The 24,759-nt window shown below is 39.6% G+C and overlaps 2 protein-coding genes across 2 annotated transcripts; both read right to left on the bottom strand.

The window, feature by feature from the left end:
• Nucleotides 1-2,084: 2,084 nt before the first annotated feature.
• On the bottom strand, nucleotides 2,085-19,303 carry si:ch211-1i11.3 (mitogen-activated protein kinase kinase kinase 5). Its single transcript, XM_017423789.3, has 28 exons — nucleotides 18,779-19,303; nucleotides 18,571-18,710; nucleotides 17,507-17,694; nucleotides 17,206-17,374; nucleotides 16,628-16,734; nucleotides 16,272-16,442; nucleotides 16,027-16,139; nucleotides 15,197-15,356; nucleotides 14,304-14,454; nucleotides 13,995-14,099; nucleotides 13,725-13,774; nucleotides 12,137-12,232; nucleotides 11,053-11,137; nucleotides 10,678-10,811; nucleotides 9,521-9,648; nucleotides 8,829-8,965; nucleotides 8,628-8,733; nucleotides 8,382-8,539; nucleotides 7,003-7,198; nucleotides 6,584-6,752; nucleotides 6,139-6,304; nucleotides 5,705-5,890; nucleotides 5,515-5,620; nucleotides 4,669-4,915; nucleotides 4,227-4,333; nucleotides 3,491-3,588; nucleotides 3,323-3,399; nucleotides 2,085-2,660 (listed from the first exon to the last, which is right to left on the bottom strand). Exons 1-28 carry the CDS (start codon nucleotides 19,116-19,118, stop codon nucleotides 2,564-2,566), a joined length of 3,987 nt encoding a protein of 1,328 aa, XP_017279278.1. The 5' UTR covers nucleotides 19,119-19,303; the 3' UTR covers nucleotides 2,085-2,563.
• A 1,784-nt stretch (nucleotides 19,304-21,087) lies between these two features.
• On the bottom strand, nucleotides 21,088-24,758 carry snip1 (Smad nuclear interacting protein). Its single transcript, XM_017423764.3, has 4 exons — nucleotides 24,455-24,758; nucleotides 22,673-22,802; nucleotides 22,047-22,588; nucleotides 21,088-21,865 (listed from the first exon to the last, which is right to left on the bottom strand). The coding sequence occupies exons 1-4, from the start codon at nucleotides 24,613-24,615 to the stop codon at nucleotides 21,607-21,609; spliced, it is 1,092 nt and encodes a 363-aa protein (XP_017279253.1). The 5' UTR covers nucleotides 24,616-24,758; the 3' UTR covers nucleotides 21,088-21,606.
• Between the last annotated feature and the right edge of the window lies 1 nt (nucleotide 24,759).

Below are 24,759 nucleotides of genomic sequence, written 5' to 3'. Positions count from 1 at the left end.
CGTTTGTCAGGCTTCTGAAAGGACTTGACTTTTAACACATTTAAATGTCTCCAACACTCAGGTGTGTGGCATCAATGCAAAGAATGTGCTCTTAACCCGTCATGTGACTGTATTGTTCACTTTTATTCCACCATAAAAAATAAATGTGTTGCAGAAACACCTGATCTGGAAAAGCTTGTACCAGCAGGCATGTTTGAGGGCTTTTTACGGACAGATCATAAAGCTCTGTTATCAAAGATAAAGTTATAAAACAACTGCAGAACTGTCTGTGTGACAGACTTGTTTTACATTTTAGGTCAGCTGCAGGTGTCTGAACCACTTTGTAAGTTCATGGATGTCAAATTTAATGTTGCCACAGACAAAAATCATCACCTGTCCTAAAAAAAAAAAAAGCTTGCAAAAGAGAGAGGGGGAATTTAAACCCAGAACCTCCCCTCGTCATGCCCTGAATCCCCCTCGCGAAAATCCCCCCGACAGCAGCAGGCCTCATTACTTGCCTATCAGTGGTTTAACTGCACCTCCAGACAGAGCAGAGATGAGGGGGATTAGGCACAGACAAGGAAGAGATCTATAAAGTCTGATCGTAACAGTTTTCATCTAACCAGTTAAACAGTCCTAATGGTGCTGTGTTACAGAGAGGCGTGCACTCTCATTGTGTATGACTGTAATAAGAACTACATTTAAAGTGACGGCTGTTGCTTGTGTTGTTGCAATAAAGCTTAGTGGCTATAATGTTAATTTATCTAAAAAAAAACTGCCTGAAAGGTTTATTTTTCTCAGTTATTAACAAAAATATTAAGATTTTATCATTGATAAAACAGAAAGCCTGAAGCAAAACATGTTTGGTTTATTTTTTTAATAAAAGAAAGATGCTGTTTATTTAGCATCTTTTATATTAAAAATGCACCAAATGACATCAAGTATTGGAATGAGGAGAAAGGATGATGCCAAATTCAATTTGTTGGTTATTTCTGAAAACTCATTTCCCTTCTGACATCATCCAAGGACACAAAAGGAAAATGTCTGACTTGGCTTCTGATTTGTTCAGCATATCAAAGATTAGGGATGGACATAAAGGTTAGTCAATGTGAAACAAAATTAAGGTGTTTTTAGGCAGTTCTAATGAAATAAAATATTAATAAAATATGGCATTATTTAGGAACAAGTGTGTGAGTTTCTGACATGTGCATACACACTAGATGAGGTTCTATTTTCAGTTTGACTGTAAGTAAATAATGTTCTGAATCAGCTGATAGAGTGGAATCCATTTTCAGTGTGAAGGCAGCCTCATACCAGAAAGTGTGAGACTGAATTCTAACTCGATTTTCTTGAATTTGGTTCACGGGAACCTCATGTGCTTTCTGACCTCCCAAAATTGAAGATCAGTAATCAGACTCTTCGTGTAAACGCACAGCAGTTGCAAAAATATTGAAATATTGAGTCCTTGTAGAATTGCTGATAGTATTTTGCACGTTGGTCGGTTATTGTCGTTCACTTTGTTTTTTCTGTACAAATGCAGAACATTGCTCACATAAGTGAATGTCACTGTTACACAGAACCAAACCCACAGTCAGCGAAGTCACCTCTCTGCTCCTTACAGACGAGAGCAGACATGCAGACTTCCAACATCCTCCTATCTGACAGAGATCTAAACACTGACAGTGACACATTAGAAAAAAATGTCCTATTGCACAAAATGCCTACTTATGTAACTTATAGTTTTATTTCTTAATGTTCTGATCCTGAATGCCTTTCACTTTGAATTACTGACACCCAATATCTAGTCTAAAGCTGAACTACAGGGCTTATTCATATGTTGAAAAACTGATCCTTAATGGAAGTGTTTACCTACACTGCCTCCAAATCCAACAGCAGACCTCCTGTATATGAACACACATACCAACAGAGTTCATGCCACGGTTTCTAAGGAGATGTCAACACTGTGGAAACAGATGAGAGAACACATGTGGAATTTAAAGACTGTTCACCACTTCTTCCATTCAACGTCACGCCCTCAAAAAAAGAAAAAAGAAAAGCCCTGGTTGATCCAAACAACTGAAAGTATACAGAAAAGACAACCAGTGTGATGTTACGTTGTTTATTATGTAAATTAGTTTCAACATAATGTAAAACAGACTAAAATGTTTAGTTTTTTTTTTTACAACACAACAGGATTTATCTGTAAATCCCCAACAACTTAAATCCTTTTTTTATAAAACAGTAAAATGTTCCCAGTGGAAGGCAAACATCACATTTCTGCTGCTATCAGAGCCCAACTTACCAAAGCCCTGAGACAATATTTAAAAAAAAACAAAAACTTGTTACTAAAAATTAACCTAAAAGAATATTAGATCAAGCTCTGATGCACCAAAGCTGGTTTTGTCAGTAAAATAATAATAATAATAATAATAATAATAATAATAATAATAATAAAAAAACACATTCACAGATAGCACAAGCTCTTATGCTTTACTTCAGCTCCCTGTGAAGCCTCGTTTCCTGCAGATTGGACAGGACCAGCCTGTCAGCGCTCCTGTCCTCTGATGCACAGCATCAGCAGCCATTACAGGTGAGTGTCCTCGCCTTCCTCCTTGTGCGTGCTGAGATGGGTTCTCCTGTGAGCCACGATGGCTGCCCAGACTCGGCACAGCATGGCGCCTCTGAAACAGTCAATTTGGACACAATTTGAACATTTAAATACAACAATACACAGAAAATATCTCAAACTGAAACAGTTTTTTTCTAGGGATGGACTGACTGCTCTGCTACTGACAGGAATTGGCACGTTTTTTCGTTTGACTGGTACAAATACTATGTTGGACACAGCTACAATTTATATTAAACTGAGATCTTGCAGGAAAAGAACTGATCATCTTGTGATAAAACACACTTTTGTATTTTGAAGTGGAGTACAAAAAAAAGAAACAAATGTTTAGAAGCTATAATCTAATTTATAAAAGTGATAAATTCTTTTTCTGTTGGGTTTTAGTTGTGCAAATATATTCCTGTCTAAAACCTGGAGGATATTATTTGTAATAAGAGAGAGTTCTGGTGCTGCTTTGGGGAAAATATAAAAGCTTTTTATTGTAAATATTTTTAATAAAGACAGGCAAAAAAAAATTATAGTAATATGGTAATTATAGTTGTTAGTGTGAGATCTGAATCATCGGGTCAGACCTTCACAAAAATCTGCCCAGAAAACCACAGTAGCTGCATCTTTACTCATTTCTTAACCGACTTCAATGAGTGCTGCACACAAGGCAATGTGTTCCTGTTTCTGCATGGGCACACTGTGTGAGGATGATGTGCGGAGGCAGCTCACCTTAATTTACAGTACATCAAGTCGTCCCTGGAGGCCATCTTGAGGAGACAGTCCAAGGTGAATTGATGAGAGAGCAGCTAACAAACAGGACGACACAGATGAGTAATACCAACCAGCGCCTCAGGGATAAATAACTATAAAAAACAACAGACTTTCAGCTGAGCTTACCTTATCAATCGTGTCCTGATCCACTGGGACAGACTTGAGCCAGTGAACCAAACTCCTTATCTCTGCGTTCAAATTTTTCTTTGAAGCGAACTTACCCTCTGCAATGTGGAAATATTACCATAATTAGTTTCTGTCTGACCTAAAGACAAATATATGGAGTATTGGGTGGCGTTAATGTTCTTGTTTCACAACAATTAACTATATAATGATTATTCTGTCTAACAAGTGAAGTCTGGGCACGTTGGCTGCTGATCTACAGCCCAAACCTCAGACAAAAACCAGTTCTGGCAGAAATAAGCCTGAAACTGAGGCGTGGTAGGGACTGTCTGCAGCAAGAGTGAAGAAACAGTAATTATAATCACTGGGGCTTGGTCCTTTGATGTGATACTGTTCATTCTGCAGCTTAATGTCAGACTATAGAACGAGCTTCTAGAGGCTTACATCATGGTTGGTACTGAGCAGTACTACTCTATAATCTATTACTATTAGCCACAGTGAAATTCTATCAAACCTGAAAATCTTTGTGAACCTTTTTATACCAAACTGGAAAACACTGAAGAATCTCTGCTTTGCATTTTGTTTCCCTCCTTTCTTCTATTTGTATTACAATAAAAAGTATCATCATGGTATATTCAAGTTATTTCCCATCTTTCAGTGTTTTTAGCACAAGATGTTGAAGCATTTCATGATACAGTTTAGCCGCATGTATCCAACTTTGTGGTTAAAAGAGCTTTACCGTCACTGACTGTTCTCAGAACATTGATCTGTTCCTGCTTCCTCTGGACAGAGTTCCTGAGCAGCTCCTGGTACTCTCGCTCCTTCTCATTCAGTTGGTCCAACAGTCTGAGACAAAACACAAACAGCCGTCACCTCTCAGCATCAATCAGACTATCTACTGACAAACAGCATTATAGTTTGCACTTTTTTATATAAAAATGGAATGATTTATTTAAAAGAGTAAGATAAGAAAACAGTAAAAACTAGAAGCACTCAGAGCGCAAACTTCCGTCAAGCTATAGCGTCATTAACAAATTTAATCAACTGGTTCTTGTGACAACCCAAACAATGCCTGAAAACCAATCAACACTGCTGAAAATTAATTGCTTTATAGATAGATGATAAATAAAATACAGCCACAGAGTGTTCATCTCAGAATCATGAAAGTAGCTGAAGGATACCTCCTGGTCTCTTTTCGCATGTCCCTCAGTTTCTCGCTGATGGGAGAGGTGCTGATAAAGATGACATCAGTGGGAGAGTTAGAGCTGGCTGTGGACCCATTCCCGTAAACAAGTAGTGCCGGCTGAGCGTCTGCTGGCTCCACCAGCTGGTCGGGATCAGAAACTACAGGAGGGCCCAGGTCGGCGGGCTGCTTGTCAGGGGTAAGGTCTTCAGTTTCAAATGACGACTGCAGATGTTGCTTCAGCTCTAACAGGGGCAGATGCAAAATAAAGGTCAACAGCAAAACAGCAACCAAATAAATTAATGAAACCGTAAACAAACCGAAATAGGTAATTGATAAAATGCATATAGGCTACTTTTTAAGTCAAACTTGGGAAGAACGAGGTTCAACACTTTCATGGTATAATTCTCTTATGCAGTCACATCTTTTAGCTGCTCTGTTGAGTTCACATGAACAAACTGTGGTGGGGGGTTAACTTTATTAACTCATTAGTAACAAATGGTTATTTGCATTTTTATTTTTTGTCCACCAACTCTAAATTTAATATTTTTTTGGCAGTTTTTGCTCTAAACAAGATATTTTTACCAAAAAAAAATGCTACTTATTGACTAATTTTTAATTGCTGGACAAGAAATTTTGTGCAGAAAAATCTCATAATACTGACATTTTCTGAAATAAAATCTGGCTTCACTTTGATTTCTGAATTTTGAACTTCAGTAGACCCTACAGACAATGACTGTGTGCTGACTTATACCTGCAGCTGAATAATCAGATATTTGCTAGAAACAAAAATAAACAGGAGCAACTAATAAAATGGTCAGTGAGAGTAAAATAACAGCTTTACCTGGTAGTAAGACAGTTATGGCATCCTGAACCGCCTGTCTCAGCAGGTTGTCCAGAGCAAACATCCAGTGAGGTTTCACCTGTTGTTGCTTCAACACCTTCTTCACCTGCACGGAGGAAAAGGCTGTATAAGGCCGATACATTTACAGCGAACTAATTAAAGGAAAACTCTTGGCTCATAGGAGACTTACTGCATCCTGGAAGTTAAAGAGCACCACCTGCAGGCTGTTTAAAGGTATTCCTGCAGCTAAAAGAGTCGAGCGAAGGTCCAGCAGGCCACTGGTCAGCTGCTTCCTGTCAGGAGAGCGAATGTTGTCTCGCAAGCAGCTGATAAGAGTGATGATGTGGTCTCCATTCAGTGATGACCCCTCTTCATTCTTACAGAGAAGAGAAAGAAACATCAGGATGTAGTTATTCTGTTGCTTTCATTCTTCTGGTACCTAAAAATGTTTATGCATGGTATGGTATTCAACCTTTAGATGATATTGTCACAATTCCTAATATCCACATAATTATCTGTTTAAAATATAGACAATAAATGTTTACGTGCACCATGAACATCTTGTAGAAATCCCTGAATGGTTCATGTTTTGACATGCTGTTGTCTTTTTCCTCCTCCACCCACCTGAGGTAAAGACTCCTGTATGTTAGAGACGACATGACTGATGTAGTCCGTCAGAATTCTGTGGAGCGTCGCTCTCCTCTCGCTGTCCTTTCGCAGCATGAACAGACCGATATTCTCCTCTGTCGAGACTGGACTGCACATGTCTAAAGCAGAGTTGTCGGGTATTCTGCACAGCAGGAGGCAATAAAAAAAGAACTCAGACAGAGTCCACAAATTCAGAAAAAAAAAACAAGTCAGAAATGTAAAATCTCAGGATGACGAAATGAAGCGAGACATAAGGAATCTGGGATTTTCAAGGGTATTTCTAAACTATTCCACAGTTATGAGTCAATTGTTGCTGAAAATCCCCATTTTTAATCAGAAAATATGCATGAATTTAAAACTGTGTGGTTTGACACTAAAATAATAAAGCTTTAATTTTCTTTAGAGCAATAATTTTACTCACGGCAGGAAGCTGTTGGATGTGGGTGGGCTTTGTGAGATTTCATCCGCTCTGATGACGGACTGGCGCCTTCTGAGGTCCAGAGAACAAGCCATGTCAACTGAGCCCGAGAACGAGTCAGTGTCCTCCACGTGAATGGAGACGGGCACGGACAGGCTGCGATGGTAATCAGCTGCAAAACCCCAGAGAGACAATGATTAGAGACGTTTTCTAGTTTTCAGGAGGCTCACTGACCACACAGCTATCCTAACAATGACAAGTTTACAAGAACACTGACAAGAAAGCAAACAATAAATCGAAATAAAGACAATTGGATGGAAAAGTGAAAATGATCTAAAAGAGGGAAACAAATGAACTGCTTTACAGTTATCAAAAAAAGATTAACAAAACATGAAAAACAGTGTGGTGCAGTGACATCTTACCAGCTGAATCTTTAAGCTCTGGCTCCTGCTGGACTTTAGTCTTCTTCCTGGGGGACGACCTGAGGAAGGTGTCCATGAGCAGCTCGGTGGCCGTGGCTCTGTGGTCTGGGTTTGGCTCGAAACACCTCATGATGAAACCCTTGGCCTGATCGGACATACACTCTGGGACATTTGGGTGGATCTTAAACATGCCAACCTGGAGTATTTACAAGATTAATGATAGATTTTTAAGAATAAAGTTTAAATACAAACAATGCTTCTGGTTCTTCATGGTTGCACTGATGTTCTGTTTATGTAACTGCTATTACAAATATGAGACTTGGAGTCAGAACTAGTGTTTAAACCAGCAGTTCCCAAACTTCAGGGGCTGGACCTCCAGGTGGATCCACTCCTTAGTGTTCAGTCAGGGCATGATCCGAGCAGAGAAGGAAGAGTTTATCTCTTTAATAGAGAGGTTTGTTGGGTGTGTCACTTTAAATCAGGGACAAACTGTCACACCAATAATCTGTTTACTCTCAACAGGCAACAGAGTGGAAATGTGGATAAAAGGCGGCTTCAAATTGTGGAAGACATCTTGTTGGTGAATTACAGTAAAGGATAAGAGATAAAAAACAACAACACCTGTCTGTGTGTTTAAAAACTCTGACAGCTGACATGAATTTAAATAAAATTTGTGAAACTCATTGAAACATTACACTCCAATCATGTAATGTGATAATTATCACAAAGCAGAAAAAACCCTTCTAGAAGCAGCATCTATAAAACACATTAATACTGCTGTAAACATGACATCAACCCCCACCAATAAAGAGACTCAACATTTATGTCAAATACCTGCAGATGCTTTTGATTTTGGAACAGATTGAACTGCATTGTTCTTTTATTTAAAGATCCAGAGTAAAAACAGCCTTCAGTACTGTGATAACACCGAGCACCTTTAAATTTATAATTGCTGGGTTTCTTTGCACATATTAAGCTTCTTGTTATGGCTCTAAAAGATGATTGAACTATTTTTACTTTTTTGTTTTATTTGTATATTTTTGAATAGTCAGAGACTGATGGAGCAGTCCATTTTTATACTTTAGCAAAGTGAAGATCTTATTTGATCTTTATTATCTGCAGACAGTGTCATATTTTTTGACACAATGACTAAAATAAATGTTAAAATAATTGTGCTTTTTATTTTATCTTATTAAATTGTTCATATTCCATTTCAGCTTCAGATTATTATTAAAATTGTCTGAGAACTCACTAAAGGAAAAGTCAAACTGAAGCTGCAGGATGTATAAATTGTAAACATGGCAGCAGAAGCAGCCAGCTCTGTTCATCTCCATCTGCATGGTAACATGTCAACACAAACACAACTTTGCTTTATTTACCTTAAACATGGCTGCCTGAGGACTTCCCAGCTCATGAAAGGGTGTTTTGCCTGTTGCCATTTCTATAATGGTGCACCCCAGGGACCAGATGTCTGCAGGCTTCCCATAACCTCGAGGTCCTTGGTCTATAATCTCTGGAGCCATGTACTGAAGAGTTCCTTTCAAAAACAAATCGGCACAGCGGTCAGGAAATGCCACGACTCTGACCAGTTCCCATAGAAAAATTAAACTCTGTCCTCCTCTCACCAGTAAAGGTCTCAGTGCAGGGGTTAATCCCTGCTAACCGCTTCGATGTTCCAAAGTCGGAGATCTTCAGCACTCCACTGTAGGTGTTAATCAGCACATTGTCACCCTGAGGCACAGATCAAATAATCATTATTGGACTGCGCTGAATAATTAAGGTGAATTTCCTCCAGAACATACAAATCAAACCCACGCTCGGCTCACCTTAATGTCTCTGTGGACGATCAGATTATCGTGCAGGTATTTCAGCCCTTCGAGGATTTGTTTGGTGTAGAAGATGATGGTGGGTTCGTTGTCTTTTAAAGGACCCCATTTAGCATGAAGAAGAGACGACAAACTGCCTAAAAGTAAGAAAGCAACAATTCACAGGCTGGAAAATCTAATTTGGTACAAATTCAAATTGCAAAGAAGCTCAAAATGAAGAGATTTTAATTAGAATACATTAAAGTATGGCTTCTACTTACACTAAAATAAGAACTTTATTTTGGTCAAACTTTCATAATCAAAGAAATCCACTGAACTTGTTTCCTATCATATGTGTCAGATGTTTTTCTTTGGAACAGAATAGTTTCATTGTCTGACAATGTTTCCCTCAGTAAGCAGGATATTTTTGGAAACACCCAGCACTTTAAGACTGGTTTCCTGTGCATGTTGCATAATCACATCTCCGCTTGTTTATCTGCACATTTTAAGTCCCTAATGCTTAATAAAGGCATCATTCTGTAATAAAAAAAAATCAGACTTAAAAGCAGTTGTTGCTCTTGTATGTTCTTTCTTTCATAGGAACCAAGCTGTGCCTAATACAATTTCCAGTTCTTAAAAAACAAAGTTTCACACAGTGTCTTAATGCTAATGTTAAATAAAAGTATTAAAGGTTTGAAATCATGAGCTCGAACCTCCTGGTACTTCCTCCATGAAGATCTTGATGAAACCATCCTGACTGATGGAGCCAAGGTACTGAACAATATTCCTGTGTTTGAGCCTTTTGTGCAGAGCTATTTCCTCATGGAGGGGCTGCGAGTATCTGAGGTAAACAAAGAGGTAAAACCAACAGTGAGATCGGTTTAATGTCACCAACAAAACAGCTCACATGATTGTTTTTGTTATCAAGTGATGCAGAAATGACATTAGTTTGGATCGGCACACATTCATCCAAAAGCTGAGAGCTCAAACCTGCTGTTTCAACATTTTCAATCCTCTTTATGCATTTTAAACCAGCTTCTCTGTCTGTCAAATGCACCACAGGATCATTCAGTTTAACTGGAAATACTGTAAAGTAGAATTAATACAATGGGGTTTCAAAAGTATTCACTCCCCTTTGGTATTCTTTCTATTTTGTTGCCTTACAAACTGATATTTAAATGGATTTTCAGTGTGAGGAGTTTGATGCTCCAACCACAAATTTCAGAAGCCACATAATTAGTTAAAAAGTGTCATATGAGCTCAGTATTTTTACACCTGTTCTGAAAGCCCCCAGAAGCAACACCTTTACATAGCAAAGGCTCTTACAAAGCAAGAGACAGCATGAAAATAAAATAAAAGGAAAGGACATATCGGAGACTCCTCGGACACGTGAAGGAAGGTGCTAAAGTCTGATTCAACTAATACTGAACTTTCTGGCCATCGAGGACATCGCCACGTCTGGTGCAAACCTAACAGACCTTACCATGCTGAGACCACCACACCATAGTACAGCATGGTGCTGGTAGCATCATGCTGTGGGCATGATTGTTATCAGCAGGGACTGGGAAACTGAAGAGCTGAAGGAAAGGCAGTTGGCACAAAAATATAAAAAAGATTTTTGAGGGATTAACCCAGAGGTTTGAAGTTGTCATAGTTATAATTGTTATAGCTAGTCCATAACTGTAATTATAACTACTATTTAGTTATAGTTACATTATTAAAATAATATTGTGTAAAATTAAAGACATCCATCCCTCCCCCAACCCACTACCACAGCAGAGCAGAGTGAACGCCAAAGGTGGTGAATACTATTGTAACCCACTGTATAGTTTTGTGAAGATGAGCGGACTGAGTGGAGAGCGTCTCTTACGTGCTATCCTTCTCGGGGATCTCCTTGATGGCGATGCGGACCTGGTTGCTCAGGTCCCGCCCGGCGTACACCACGCCATACGTCCCCTTCCCAAGAACCACCTTATCACCGTTCTTATTGGTCTCGTAGATGTACTGCAGGATCAGATGAAAAGCAGCATGAATGGGTGGGAAACGCAGAACTGTGAGGAATTTGGAAGGCAGGCAATGAAAGAGACACTGTTCTGAGATTTCTGCCGAGAAAACGCGAGTTCTGCATTTTAATCACAACATATGAAGGCAAAATATTTGAAAAAAGCCATGCAGTGTTTTGAATAGGGTTAATTTATAATTGAAGGTAAAGGATACTGTTCAGAAGTAAAGGACAGTAACTGACCTCAGGTATGTCCTCAGTCTGATGCTGTAGGTCCGGAGTTGAGTCTTCAGCTTGGTGAAGCAGAGAGTTCACCAACTCACAGAAACTATAGGGTGAGAACAGACTCTGAATGAAAACTACCATATTTCTTGCTGTTAAAAAAGAAGAATCTGTGTTTTGCAGGCGGCCTGGATAACAACGGGGCTAATTTATAGAAACGTTTTAATCATACGAGTGCACCGCTGCTGTGGTTTCCTGTTAAAGTCATTCATTTTCAACAAAGCAAAACTGCATGAAAAAGTGGTATGGTACATTTGTACACATGTCTGTCAGACCTCAATGAAAGCATCTAAATGAAAAATGAGGAATTTGGAACAATTCTAACTTTTGTTTAAAGAGCACAAATTCTGTTCACTTTGTGGTTTCATATTTTATTTGAGATGTGAAAAATAACTTTTTTTTCTTTCCTATGCTTGAAAATGCTGCAGCAGTTAATTAACTCTAAATGGAAGAAAAGATAAATTTGTAATTTTGCTACAAGAAAAGCTTAAAAAAACCTCTGACCAACCTTCAAAGAAAACCTGCATTAAAAAATAATAGTCTAATCACTTTGCAGCTTTATGACTCATTTAGGGAGAACAAAAAATACACCTGTGGCCTCCTTAAAAAAATGTTAATCATTATTAAAAATTACCCTTACAACTTTAAAAGCATTTCCATACTATGTTTCTTTAAAACAACATACATTCTTTCAGTTTTACCAAAAGTTCTCTGGAAAAAGTTCAAATAAAAACATTCCTAACGTGAATGTCGTACTTGAAAATTCTGGTCAGTATTTCGCGCATAAACTAAATATAATTTGATAACCTAATTATGTCTGGTGCTAAATCCCACAAGGTTGTGTGTCTAAAGTAAAAGTGAAGACGTCGTGTTCAGAGGAGCTTTTTCTGGAAGGCAAAGGAAGTGTGACTCATGATGATTTCTTCACACCCAGAGAACTGACCCATGATCTCCCTCTGCTCTCTACTAATGTCTGCGCTTATTACTGCCACTCCATCCGTCAGAGAACTATCTGTATGTGGTCTCACATCCAACAGCCACTCACCCCTTACAGTGACTCTCGGTGGGGAAGCAAAGCTGGAAGTCATCGGAGTTGTAGTGGACATACAGGAAGCAGCTCCGCTCATCGATCATGGAAGTGCTTTAAGGAAAAACAAACACACAAATAATAATAAACTTCATTTATACAGCACCTTTCAAACTATAGTTACAAGGTGCTTAACAACGTAAAAATAAAGCTATTAACACAGAACATGAATAAAAAAAATAAATAAAAACACAATGATACCAAAAAGGTGAAATGATACCATTGGACATTAAAAACATTTGAAATTCTTAAAGAAAATATGAAATTCAATAAACAAATACATAAAAAAATACAAATAATAAAAGTTTAGGTGAAGTCTAAAATGAATATAAGTCACAGATTACTGAAGGCACTCATACAGCTGTCTTTAAAAGAAATTTAAAAGCAATTAGGGAATCAGCCAGTCTAATCTCTCTGAGGAGGTTATTCCAACAAAACAGGGCCTTCGCTGGGATCTTGGGCTTTAGCTGAGGATCTGCAGCTGCACTTAGGTAAAAAAAAATCTAATTCATATAATCATTGTAAAATATTACACAAAAATGACTGAGTCATTTCATTTTCTGTTCAGGCTTTAAATTCTTGGAATACACCACCATAAAAACTAGGAAATGTTACATCACTGAACTGTTTAGGGAAATCTCTTAAGCAATGGTTACTCGACAATCAAAACTGTACTCGTGTTTTTTTTAATAATTTTTAAACTAACTGTTTCTTATATGTGACTTGTTTTTATTTTGCTTTTTTTATTATACATGTTTACTGTAAATTATATTAGCTATACATTGAAATCTGTTATAACTTATAGGTCAAATATGTTGTGATGCATGTTGACTGTACTTTTTCTAATTTTTTTAATCTTTTCCATCAACCTGCTACAGTGGAAAATTAGCCTCTCTGACTAAACCTGGCATGTTGGTTAATATGCGTCGTCCCTGTATGAAATAAATTTACAAATAGGTAGTTAAAAGGCCAGCAATATATTTGGGTGCAGACGGATACAGATGAATGTAGTTTGTATGATTAAAACAGTCCATTTCTGTCAAACTATTTTCCATTCTCCTGGAGAAACAGCTGATTTTTATCTTTTAATCTCAACGTTTGGTTGACATTAAAGATGGGGGGGGGGGGTTGACTAATTAGGAATTCTGAATTACAGTGATGTCCTGTTTCTATAAAAACAAAAAAACAAAAAGGGTTCGCCATCTTTAACATCCTGATGAAATTTGATAGTTTTTTGTTGCTGGTTTTTTTTTCAGCTCACCAGCTAACTGTTTTGACTATTTGGGTGCAAATAACCAAAACGGTGAATTTGCAAACAAGACGAGGCCAAAAGGTCAGGATGACACTGGTCAGTAGCTGCAGGGCAGTCAACAAAAAGCCACAAACCCTGAGGAAGACAAGCCTGAAAGCAAACTGACAGAGCAGAAATGTGGGGGGGAGCCAACGTTTCCCAGACGACCCAGATGTTATGGGCCCTCTGGCTCTGCTGTCAGCTCAAACACACTCAGAGCTGAGAGATGTTTGCATACGCTGTGGAACTCTTTACCTCACTCCCCGAATTGCAGATGCTGGGAAAGTCCACTGGTGTAAGCCTTTCTGCAACATCAGAAATAAATGAAAACATGAGCTGACTTCTGAGAAATGAAGCATGACAGGCTACAAACCAGTTTTTCACCCACATGAGCTCACATATTTAAGAAAAAAAAAAAGAAAATTCATGCACTTATGCCTCAAGAACACACCCACACGCTACCGATTAAACTTTAACAGGGCAACAAATCAGCATTTTTGTGTGTGTGTGTGGGGGGGTAAATACCTTTAAAGGTGTGACATGTTTCAGCTGAACAGTGTGGCTCGCGTCCTCTTCACTCACACTCACAATAGCTGGCTGAAGGACTTTACTCGGCTCCAGAATGAGCACCTGAAAGAGCGATTCAAACTAGTATTTCACAACATCCACGTGAATTCCACCAAAGTTTATCGGAAGGAGGCGTCTGCTGAAGTTTGTTTTAAGCTTGACATCTAGCTGAAGAGAGGTGAATGTTTTGAAATAATTTCCAGAGAAGATTAGTCTTTGTTTTTGATTTTTTTTCAATCATTGTTAGGATGATCCAGGTTCTCTTACTGGGCAGCGGTTTGTTGAGATGGTGGGTTTACAGGACTGCAAAAGCAGCTCCATCCAGAAGTCCACTGTGTCCTGTTTGGGAGATCTCACCTCTGGTGGCTTCGAACACTGACGGTACAAAATGTACGTCTCCATAATGGACACCAAATACCTGAAGGAAACACATGGCAACTGTTAGTCAACATGGAGTAAAAGCCAAATAAGTTGTCTTTAAATATTTTTTTTATAATGAAAGCCCTACCATTCCTTAAAGGAATGCATATTGAGTTAAACTAAGATCATCTCATGATGGAAACAATCAGAGCTGTGGCTGTTTTGGTCAAACCTAAATGACGACATGTGCTGTTATTATTGACTCTCAGCTACTACCAAGCCCATTTTTAGCCACATAGCTGTAAAACTGGCTGATTTGTAGCCATTTTGTGTTTACCAAGGTCAGTTGCTGTGGTGGACATCTTAAATTGGGTTGAACTCAAAGGTTAATCAGTTGGAGATAAACCCCCAACAATTACTCTATGAGAGTATCAGAAAAGATTGTCCACTGGTTCATGAGATATTTTGCTAACAGACATAATAATAATAATAATTCATGGCAAAGTTTTAAGACAGATCAATTAGCTCTCGGTATAAGTTGGCATGGCTCTCAGTTAAATTTGAGCTCAGCAGCTGTAAAACTGACCGAGCTGTTGACATTTTGCTGTTTACTAATGCGGTTTAACTGTGGCGGCCAAAAATCATCAGTTGTAGATGTACATCCACTTTCAGAAAGTTTCATTAAAATCTGGCCGCTGGTTCATGAGGTGTGAGCCAAAACATTATCGCCCCTTTGCCTTTGACAAACAGAACGTAAAGTCAAAAGGTGCACAAAGCAGAAAGAAGCAGTGAAGCCTCACCAAACAGGGGCCTTGAGTCTGTAGAGCTTCTCTGATGCTTCAATGACTTTCCTGTGCTCTTTAGCCAGGATGTTCGCTCCGAGATAAAAGCCTACATCCCAGTAGTCCTTCATCTTCTCCAAACTGCCCTTTCTACCAAGCAGCGTGCTTATGGTCACACCTACACAGAAACATAATTACAGACATTTTAACAGATTATGGAACTGTACACAATTATACGCAGCTCGCTTGCATTCCAGGAACAATTTAAACAAATCTAGAGTTTGATACTGGGAACACACTCAGTGGGATAAACATTGGAATCTACCTGTCAGCCCATCGTGGCTGTTTAAGGTGCAAAAACCTGTGTCAGTGACAATAGAGGGGCAGATCAGCAGCCACTACATGGGTGACCTGTCCAACTGTTAAGGTGTCACTGATGCTGAAATGCATTATTTTAATTCTGGAGAGACAGATGACACCATTCAAGGTATTTGTTTGCTTCAGCAGAAAAATGCAAGGCTTCATTCTGCTGCATTAACACCAGTTCAGCCTCGTGTGTTCAGCTGTTTGTCTGCAATTCACAAACTACTGAGCTGGTAAACTTCTTGTACTCAAAAGAGGCTCCAAGGTGCAATAACTACTATCCTCACTTTCCAAAGAATTAAAAAACTGCCTCTGTAATAAAGATGTACTGAGACACATGCCTGTCTCACAACTCTGTTTTATGGTTCATATTTCTAAATGCAATAAAGCTGGGCATAAAATGCACCTAAAAATATTTTTCATTTGCCTGTGTTGAGTAGATAAACGATTCATTCAGGTTTCTAAGAGAGATTCTCTCGTTTCACCTATTTTGCGCAGCTCAATAGAAGTCTCAAACTCATGTCCAGCTGCCATCAGGAGGACCACACTGTTGATACCAGAGTGAAAAGTTGGCTCTACCTCAAAAGCTTTTCCATACCTGCAAAAAAGAACAAAAGGATACTTTTACTTTTGTCAGATTAGGAGTATAAATTGCCTACATAACCAGGTATCTGTTGACAGTTCAGAGATGTGCAAAGATGCTAGGAACAGACGAACAAACTGTTTGTACCAATAGCAGGCCTGGTCTCTGCTGTTTGCATCAGTGAACCCTGAGCTCATGAACATGTCTTTGTAGATCCGTCCACACAGGCAGTAGACGTCTGATGCCACCTTTTCCCCCGTCTCCACAATCGGCAGAATCTCCGTTAAAGCCTTTGCACGATCTCCAGAGTGATTCCTCCTAATATAGGAAAATCATCATATCAGCAGTGAAGCTGCCTTGACAGAACCCTTTAATAATTCAAGAAATCTAGCAAATAAAAGCTTCAAGCTGGGAACTACACGACTGAAGCCAAAACAGAAGAGATGACTTCCTTTTTTAATTACGCTGAGCAAACAAAGATGCAACAGAAGGTGTGCAGGTACCTGTTCAGAGCAAATATGTAGTGAAACTTGATATTCTGATGCTTTGCCACCTGACACATGGGTAGATTATTCAGAGTTTCCACCAGTTTAATCATGGCATCATAGTCCTAAGAAACAAAAGGAGCAAAGTCACAATGAATTATCAATTATGCTCACAGCTAATTACCATGACATTAACATAACTGGTTTGATATTAAATCTAATTAGGTATCTGTATCTTTTAAAATTGATTATGAATTGTTGAATGTATTTCGTTTTTATACATTATTTGTCTATAAATGACCTCCGCCAGGGAGGTATATGTTTTTGGAGGATTTGTTTGTTTGTCTGTGCACAAATTTGATGAAATTTTCAGGAAATGTTGAGGTTGTCTCAAAGAGTAAACGATACAGTTTTGGTGGTGATCAGGATCACGATGCAGCTCCAGCAGTTTTTTAATGACCCTATGACCTAGGCGGAGCTTTACACTCTCAACATACAGTGATGACATCATATGATGATGATGTCATCAGCCCCATTAAGACACTACAATGATAATGGGTCAGGGCGGAGGTTTGTGATCTCCCTGAGACACACACCTGAACATCCCTGTAGGACAACAACAGGTTCAGGACTATATCAGGAGTGATCAGGTCCACGCTGTCCAAGCTCTCCTGGATGTGGCTCAGCTCCTCACTCAGGGCTCGGCCGCTGAACCGTTCCCGCGCCATTCGGATCTTATGCCTGACTGACTCCCGGAAGTACTCGCTGTTGGAGAGAGAAGCGACTCATTTCAACATTTCACAACCTTAAACAAACCTGATCTGAACACAAGATGTTCTGTGTTTCAACAAGTAGAGCACGAAATGCGTGATCATACTAGCAGAGGGTGTGACTCGCCTGGACTGGATGTGCACGTTGTTCAGCAGATGCACCAGCCGATCCACCAGCGGGGTGAGAATGGGCTCCAGCTGGATACTGGGCTGCATCAGCTCTTTGATACACGACATCGTCGTGGCGTCGCAGGCAAACACTTTGCCCTGAGGCGACACCACGTAAGGGATGAAGGTGTAACTCCCACATTGCTCCTGAGGGGAAAACAACTCACACATCACTACACAAGGGATGAGCTTTTCATGGTGTTTTAAATTGTTAAAAATGATAAATAAATAATGTCAACAGAATAAAAACAGAAGCCGTGTTAGCCATTCATTAAAGCTAGATAGATATCATTTATTTCTTTTTTTTTATTAACACTGCAGTTTTTAAATCTCTGCTTCCTTCTTGCATGTACTCCCCCCTTTAACTCGTATTGATCTGTACACTTCCTTTTAACATTCCTTTATTTCCTTTTTAAACAGCTGTGAGCATTCTTTTATGTTTACTATGCAAATGAGGGAGGCTGAGTTTCAGGGTGGGAGGAATGCAAAACATTTGTTTTTGTTTATGAATTTTTTTTCCTATTTGTTTTTTTGTCCAAACTCCAACTGTTGCAGCATACTTATTTGTAAATGTCAAACAGTTCAATTAAACAACGGCTAAGTGGAATTTAAATGGAGTAATCAAAGAAAACATTTTTGAAGTTAGACAAACAGACAAGAAAATGCAGGGACGATTTTTCTTCACATATATGCATTTATAAATTTATTCTTCATTGAGGCTATTTCTGTCCTCTATATATGGGCACACAAAAGGGGCTAATAAGAAACTAAATGTTTATTGATTGCCTTAATCTCTCTCTATGTTAGAAACAATAAAACCACAGCAACAGGATGCAAATGTTCCTGACATTGCTCAACTCTGGTAGTTGGAACAATTTTTGGTGCTGGGGAGTAAATGTGCTCACAGAAACTCTGAGTTCTTTGTGAAATAAGTATAATTTAAAAGGGGGTGTCTGGGGCCACTGGCTCCAGTTTCAGCTTCATTTAAAGGCAGCAAACCCGGACAGGTGCTGCAGGTGTTACCTTCAGAGCCTGTAGGTCCCCGTCCTGTTTGAAACAGTACAGGATGATATTGTTGGTCATGCTGAAGCTCTCCCTCACTCCAAGGTGGTAGAAGAGGGACGGCTGGCAGAAAGAGTCACTCATCTCCACCACCGCTACATCTGCGGGACAAAACGAAGAGTAAGTTTTTGCGGAACCCGAGCCCCCACACCGGCATGCCCGCACTTGCCTGCGTTGTAGAAACTATCCAGGATGTCTGTGGTTCCCAGCGACAATCTGTCGAAGGAGATGGTATTCAGACAGGCGTGTGCGTCCGCGCAGGCTTCCTTCAGGCATTTGAGGGACAAGTTCTCCTCCGTCTGCGGCACGGACGCGTCTCCGTTCACAATGTACGCCACGGACACGGCTCTGGTGCGGCCCCGCGGCGGGACGCTCTGTTTGCCCGGGCCGCCGGCGGCGCACAGCTCCAGCACCAGGGAGTCCTTCCACAAACTTCCAGCGGACATGCACGGGCGGTCCTTCCTCTTCGGCTCGCGCCAGCTCATCCGCCTGCGCTCCGTGGTGTACATGTTCCTGCCCGGTTCCGCTGAGAGTTCAGCGCATGACGTCTGTTTGGAAGTTTAGTAGTAAAAGAAAAATGGAAAAAAAGACAGAATGCAGAAAGAGGGAGGCAGCGGCGCGGTTGTTGCTTGTTCTTGTAAAGTCCCAGGTGCGCCACCGCCTCCGCTCGTCCCACATCCAAACATTCCCGACCAATGACACTCCCCCTGTCCACTGGAGCCGCCCGTCCCTCCTCCCTTCCCGCGAGGCCGAAACTGATGTCGTCACAACCTCGACTCTCACGTGACCTCCGCTGCTGAAAGTGATTAGTCTGTATTTTCTTAAAAATATATATATTTTCTATTGAAAACAGCTGAGGTGAAGTCCAGCCCTAATGCCGCCATGAATTATGCAACTTCTCTGGAATTTGTCTGATTTCCGGTTTTTAAAATTCCGATATCTTTGAATAATTTTATCTTTATATCAATCAGTCATAAAGAAGTATGCGACCCATATCTGATTTTTTAATGACAGTCTGAACATGATAAATCCGACCCAGTTCACTTTCATATGTGGAAATAAACTGGATTCATATCCAATATTAGTCTGAACGGTCATATACTCATATCGAATTTCATGTGACTTTTATATCAATGAAAAAGGGGTATGCTCCATTCAGATTGATCCAAATGTAGTTTAAAGCTGCAGAAAAAAAGCCCAGTTGCTTATTTTTGAAATCATTAAAACTTTTTTTTAGGTTTGCCATGTCCTGGATGACCTACGCAAACATATGATACCAGTGTTGGCAATGACTTATATACTATAGTATATAAGTAATCGAGTGTTAGGGTCGGGTCGTATCGATATCAGCGTGAAGGGATCGATACTCGAGTTTTGCTCCTACTTTCAGTCGCACTCTTGTTTCCAGAAGAGCCGTTCTGCGCCAAAGTAGGCCAGAAGCAGCCATATCAGATGATCAGACGTAAAGACTGGGGGAAACAAGCATGTCAGATCATAATTTACTTGGCTCTGATTGTACAGGAACTTTAGAATCGATACACGCATGCTAACGTGTGTAGAAGCCATTTTTACTTCCGTAAACACGGCGTGCTGCGTCACGTCCTCTTTTGCGCATGCGCGTCGCTTCAGGGCCAGAGACTGCTCACACGGGAATCTGATAGCAGTCCCATTTAAATTACAATGTGAACATTTGTTTTATTTATTTCAGACATTCCATCAAGAGAGAAACAAAAACAAAAAAATGTAAAACTTACATATTCCTAAGTGTAAATGCAACACCCACTTATATATCATACATACACAATTACCCACAAATACACCATTTATTTGGTGACTGTGTTTGAAAAGGGGCTTGAAGAAATTTAACTTAGAATGTTAATTGAACAAATATTCATACAAAAAATGAACATGAGGAAAAAAAAAATCTGAATTGAGCATTAAAACCTGCAGTCTGAATGAAGCCTAAGTCATTTAGTATTGCATAATTATGAAACAGTATCTGATAAGATAAACTGGCCAGGAAGGACACCGTGTGCTTCTGGTGCTGGCCTCAAGCTGAATAAATGGTGAAGATTGTATCAGGAAAGACATCTGATGAAAAATTTATGAACGTACCAAAACAAACCTGTGGTTCTGACTGTCCCACCGGGTGGTATGACACCTTTACCGAATGGGTCGGTGCCCGGGTTAACAACGACCACCTCTGGTGGCCGGGGAAACGGCTTGTAAACAGATGGTCCGCCGTGGTGACGGCTGACAAGGCAGCAGCCAAAAGTAAGTCAGAATATAACTTTTATTATCATAATTATAAGATGCTAAATCAAAATTTGGAAAAAGTATTTCACAATTTGGATTTACACCATCTTTTCTCTATTTAGAGTGGCAGAAATGAGCTTGAAGAATTTGTATTCAAACACATCTCAAGGTTTTTGTGACTTGTGATGCGTGACACAAAAATAGAAAGAAAAAGTCCAACTCTAACAATTGTAGTTTTTATTTTTTATTTTACAGTACAAAAATTAACTTTTACGAAATAAATGCATCTGATCTGGGAAAAAAAAAGAAAAGGGCAAGTTTCTGAATACATGCTGCAGTGATACAAAGAAACACATGACAGCCTCAAATTTCCTCTTCCCACTTGCACTACAAAAAAGTCATAATCTGCATGTCTATAATGTTTATTCTGTCCATAATATTTTTTTATGAAACATAGGGTTGATATTCCAATAAAGTACCCTGACACAGCACATGAGATCGGTAAGATCAGTCATGCATCTTAGAAACCTGAGAGGTCTACCTTGAGACAGGTGTGGCAGGTTTAAGCAAGTTTAATACTTACATAATATACAGAAGAAATCCAACAATATTTTAGTATTTAAATTCCCACATTCACTGGTTTAGTTCAGTGCTTCTTTTCTTACAGAATCAGCCCTTCAACATTCTTGTGAATCCAATCCAGTCTGACTGACTGTAGGTTCTAGAGTCTGTGGGAATAATTTACTCATCAACGCCTTCGTCTTCCTCCTCCTCTTCCTGCTTTGCGTCCACCTCGCTCGTGTCTGAGAACTCGTGAAGCAGGACGTACTCACGGCTGCTGAAGCCAAACTTCAGAACATCTTTCTCTTTGAGCTCATAGTAGCGCTGAGGCTCGATTCGCTGGTTGTTCAGGTAGGTGCCGTTGCCAGAACCGAGGTCAATGATGTAGGGCCGGACCCTGCGGCCAGTGGTGCCATCTGGCTTTGTATACTCCACCAGTCTGAAGAAATACGCACAGAATGAGAAATTTTAAAATATATTTTATTATTTAGCAGCTACGAAAAATATATTTTTTAGAACAAAGTTGTGAAAAAGTTTGGTTAGCTTTTGGTTGAACAATACTGACTAAAGTTTACAATATTTCTAAAACACAGCATATTGTAAACACTTGTGCCACCCACCTGTACTGGAATACTGCGTGCTGCTTGGAGCAGGATGGGTGGTCAATGGGGATATCAGCTATTTTTCTCTGTCGTCCCATCAAATAGGCACTCTGTCTGTGAACGTACATGACAGGAAGGGGTTCATCGTTTTTAAAAGGGTACAATCTCCACCTGCGCTTCGGGATGCGAGCCTCTGGCGGCTCGTTGTACTTGATCACCACTCCCCGGAATGTGTTGGTATCTTCCGTGAGCGCCCCTGAGAGTTCAAAGTTGGGCTTTTCTTTCTCAGCGGGAGGACCTCTTGAGTCACTGCTCTCTCCTTCAGATGGTCCAAAATTTTGTTCCTCATTTTCTTCTCGCCGCTGACGGTTTTCCCTGCGCCGCTCGTCGTGTTGTCGACGTTCAGCTTGCTGAGAGGTGAGCGAATTTCGTTCACGATGTCGTTCTTCACCACGATCTCGGTCTCGTGGCCTGTCTGATTCCCACCTGCTCCGTCGCTCATCCGGCTGCTCGTTCCTCCTTCTCCGCTCATCACCGCTAGCCCTGTGTTCATCCCGTTCCTGTGAAATTTGAAAAACAAAACAAAAAGATGACTACAAGTCGAGACAGGTTACAGTCATACTGCAATTTTTCAGTCTAATCACCCGCTTTATTCTGGCATCACTGCCATGATGAGGACTGCGACTTCTTCTGTTTCTAGGAGATCTGCTGCTTCGTCTGACAGGAGAGGTTTCTCTTCTGCCTGGTGACCGGTCCCTCGTCCTGACTGGTGACCTTCATGAGGAGCAAGAGGAAATAAATATTTGCATTAAGATGCAACTACTGTGGAATTTAAAGCGAGTTGCCACAGGGGAAAAAAAAGACTGTTCTCTAAAAATCACAAAACATATTGAGCTTTATTTATTTTATAATTTTACAATAATTACAAACTGAAATGTTTATAGAATAACTAATTTTCTGCACTGAAAACAGCGGTGGTGAAAGATCAGAATAATTACACTTAGCACCTGAAAATGAAGTGAAAAATATGATCCTTGTTTTGACAGAACAGCAACAGGAACTGAAGTAACAGTTGTAACTCACAGCTGCCTGCCGTGTTATCCAAGTCAGTTTCCTACGTACCTGCCACATCCAAACAGCCACGAGAGCTAATCAAAAGCAAGACAGTTGTGGATTTTACAAATGTGACACAATATGTATTTAGAAATAAATAAATAGAGAATTCATGGGGATCTGACCAGAAATGGAATTGTCTCTTTTTCTAATCCTCAAAAAGGTGAAACCTCTCACGCAGTTCTTCAGTCTACCCTTAGACTGAGGGTTAGAATATTGTCAAAGTATGTTTTTTTTTTTTTTTTTCAGGTAACTATTGTTTTGTTTTGCTTGTTTCACAGATACAAAACAACAAGCAGCAATGGTATTGTTGAACATGTGGATGCCTATCTCTACATTACTACTAGGGATACACAGATGTATTGTATCAGCCCAACATCAGCATCTGATGATGATGTCAGCTGTCATAAATCAGCCTGTCACCTAAAAGAAGAACATCAACTTATGGAAGATTGACTTATTTATATTTCACTAAAATATGACAGACATATTTTACCTGGCTAAAGTCTTTCTTAACATTCATTTTCATACAAGCACATAATGAATGGTTTTGAAACATTCATATAAATAAATTTGTGCTCATTCAAAGACAATGGGATGAAGGGCCGAAGTATCTCAAAGCTTTTCTGTTACTTATTTTTAGATGTAATCTTTTAAATTGGTCTTGATCATAGTTTTCCAGACATCATAAAGGTTGTCTGAAGTCTTTTTTTTTAAAGGTATGGCTGTTTTATTTATGAACGTTCAGTCCTATCCTAGTATCTGAATGTGACATCATATTGTACAGTGTGTGCTCAAATGGAGGACAAAAGAAAATGCGTCAGGCCTAAAAAGAACAGTATCTGTACATCATGTTTGCTGTTTAGTATCTTGTTGGAACTAAAATACCATTTTATGTGTGAAACAATGTTAACTTTAATTAACTTAATTAAAAAAATAAAATAAAAAAGGTAGAAAATCACAATCAATGGATCTCTTGACCTAGCTACATTAAAATACAACGAGCAAACAACAGCAACAGGTAACAATGAAAAGACTTATCGTCCCGTCATCATACTAACCATAGAAAGGTGTAATTAATATATAGCTTTTCGTCAGCGTAAAATAATAATAAGGCGTAAATTATTAGTCCTTATCAATAAGAATGTTGAGTTAAAACTTATTTAAAAAAAGCTGCACACACCATCATCTCCTCTCTCGTTAGGAACAATATCACCACCCAAATTACGGTAAATACTACAATAAAAGTAACATATCTACATAATCTACATGATACCCCAACTGGGCTGTTATAGTCACAATGATAAAAGTACCTGCTCGCTCTCCTCCTCTGTGGGCTGGAGTTGTCGGGGGATCTCGACCTCGAGCGGCGTGATCTTTGCGGCCTAGTGGGGCTCACTTTCTCCTGTTTTATCTTCACTTCTGGCTCCCGCATCGGAGATTCCCTCCTCCTGTGTCGCTTCTCTTTGGCCATTCTCAAATAAAGTACAATTCAACCGTGACCTGACTAAACACACATCATTAGCCACACAAACGCAGATAAACACAAAAGCTTCTAACCGTCACTAAACTTCTTGCGATAAAATTACGCACTTCCGTTTCCTTTGGTTCTCTAGGA

This window comes from Kryptolebias marmoratus, linkage group LG16 (genome assembly GCF_001649575.2).
Source record: "Kryptolebias marmoratus isolate JLee-2015 linkage group LG16, ASM164957v2, whole genome shotgun sequence".
Lineage (NCBI taxonomy): Eukaryota > Metazoa > Chordata > Actinopteri > Cyprinodontiformes > Rivulidae > Kryptolebias > Kryptolebias marmoratus.
Note: the sequence above shows the minus strand (reverse complement) of the source record. Positions and strands in the feature narration are given on the sequence as shown.

Excerpts from the sequence above, each read along its gene's own strand:
- snip1 (XM_017423764.3), bottom strand. The coding sequence starts at position 24,615 with ATGGCCAAAGAGAAGCGACACAGGAGGAGGGAATCTCCGATGCGGGAG. Across the intron at positions 22,589-22,672 it reads GTGATGCCAGAATAAAGCGG|GAACGGGATGAACACAGGGC; the intron begins GTGATTAGACTG and ends CAAATTTCACAG. Across the intron at positions 21,866-22,046 it reads CACGCAGTATTCCAGTACAG|ACTGGTGGAGTATACAAAGC; the intron begins GTGGGTGGCACA and ends GTATTTCTTCAG.
- si:ch211-1i11.3 (XM_017423789.3), bottom strand. The coding sequence starts at position 19,118 with ATGTACACCACGGAGCGCAGGCGGATGAGCTGGCGCGAGCCGAAGAGG. Across the intron at positions 14,100-14,303 it reads TCTCAACAAACCGCTGCCCA|GTGCTCATTCTGGAGCCGAG; the intron begins GTAAGAGAACCT and ends TCGCTCTTTCAG. Across the intron at positions 8,734-8,828 it reads TCGTCCACAGAGACATTAAG|GGTGACAATGTGCTGATTAA; the intron begins GTGAGCCGAGCG and ends TCTGTGCCTCAG.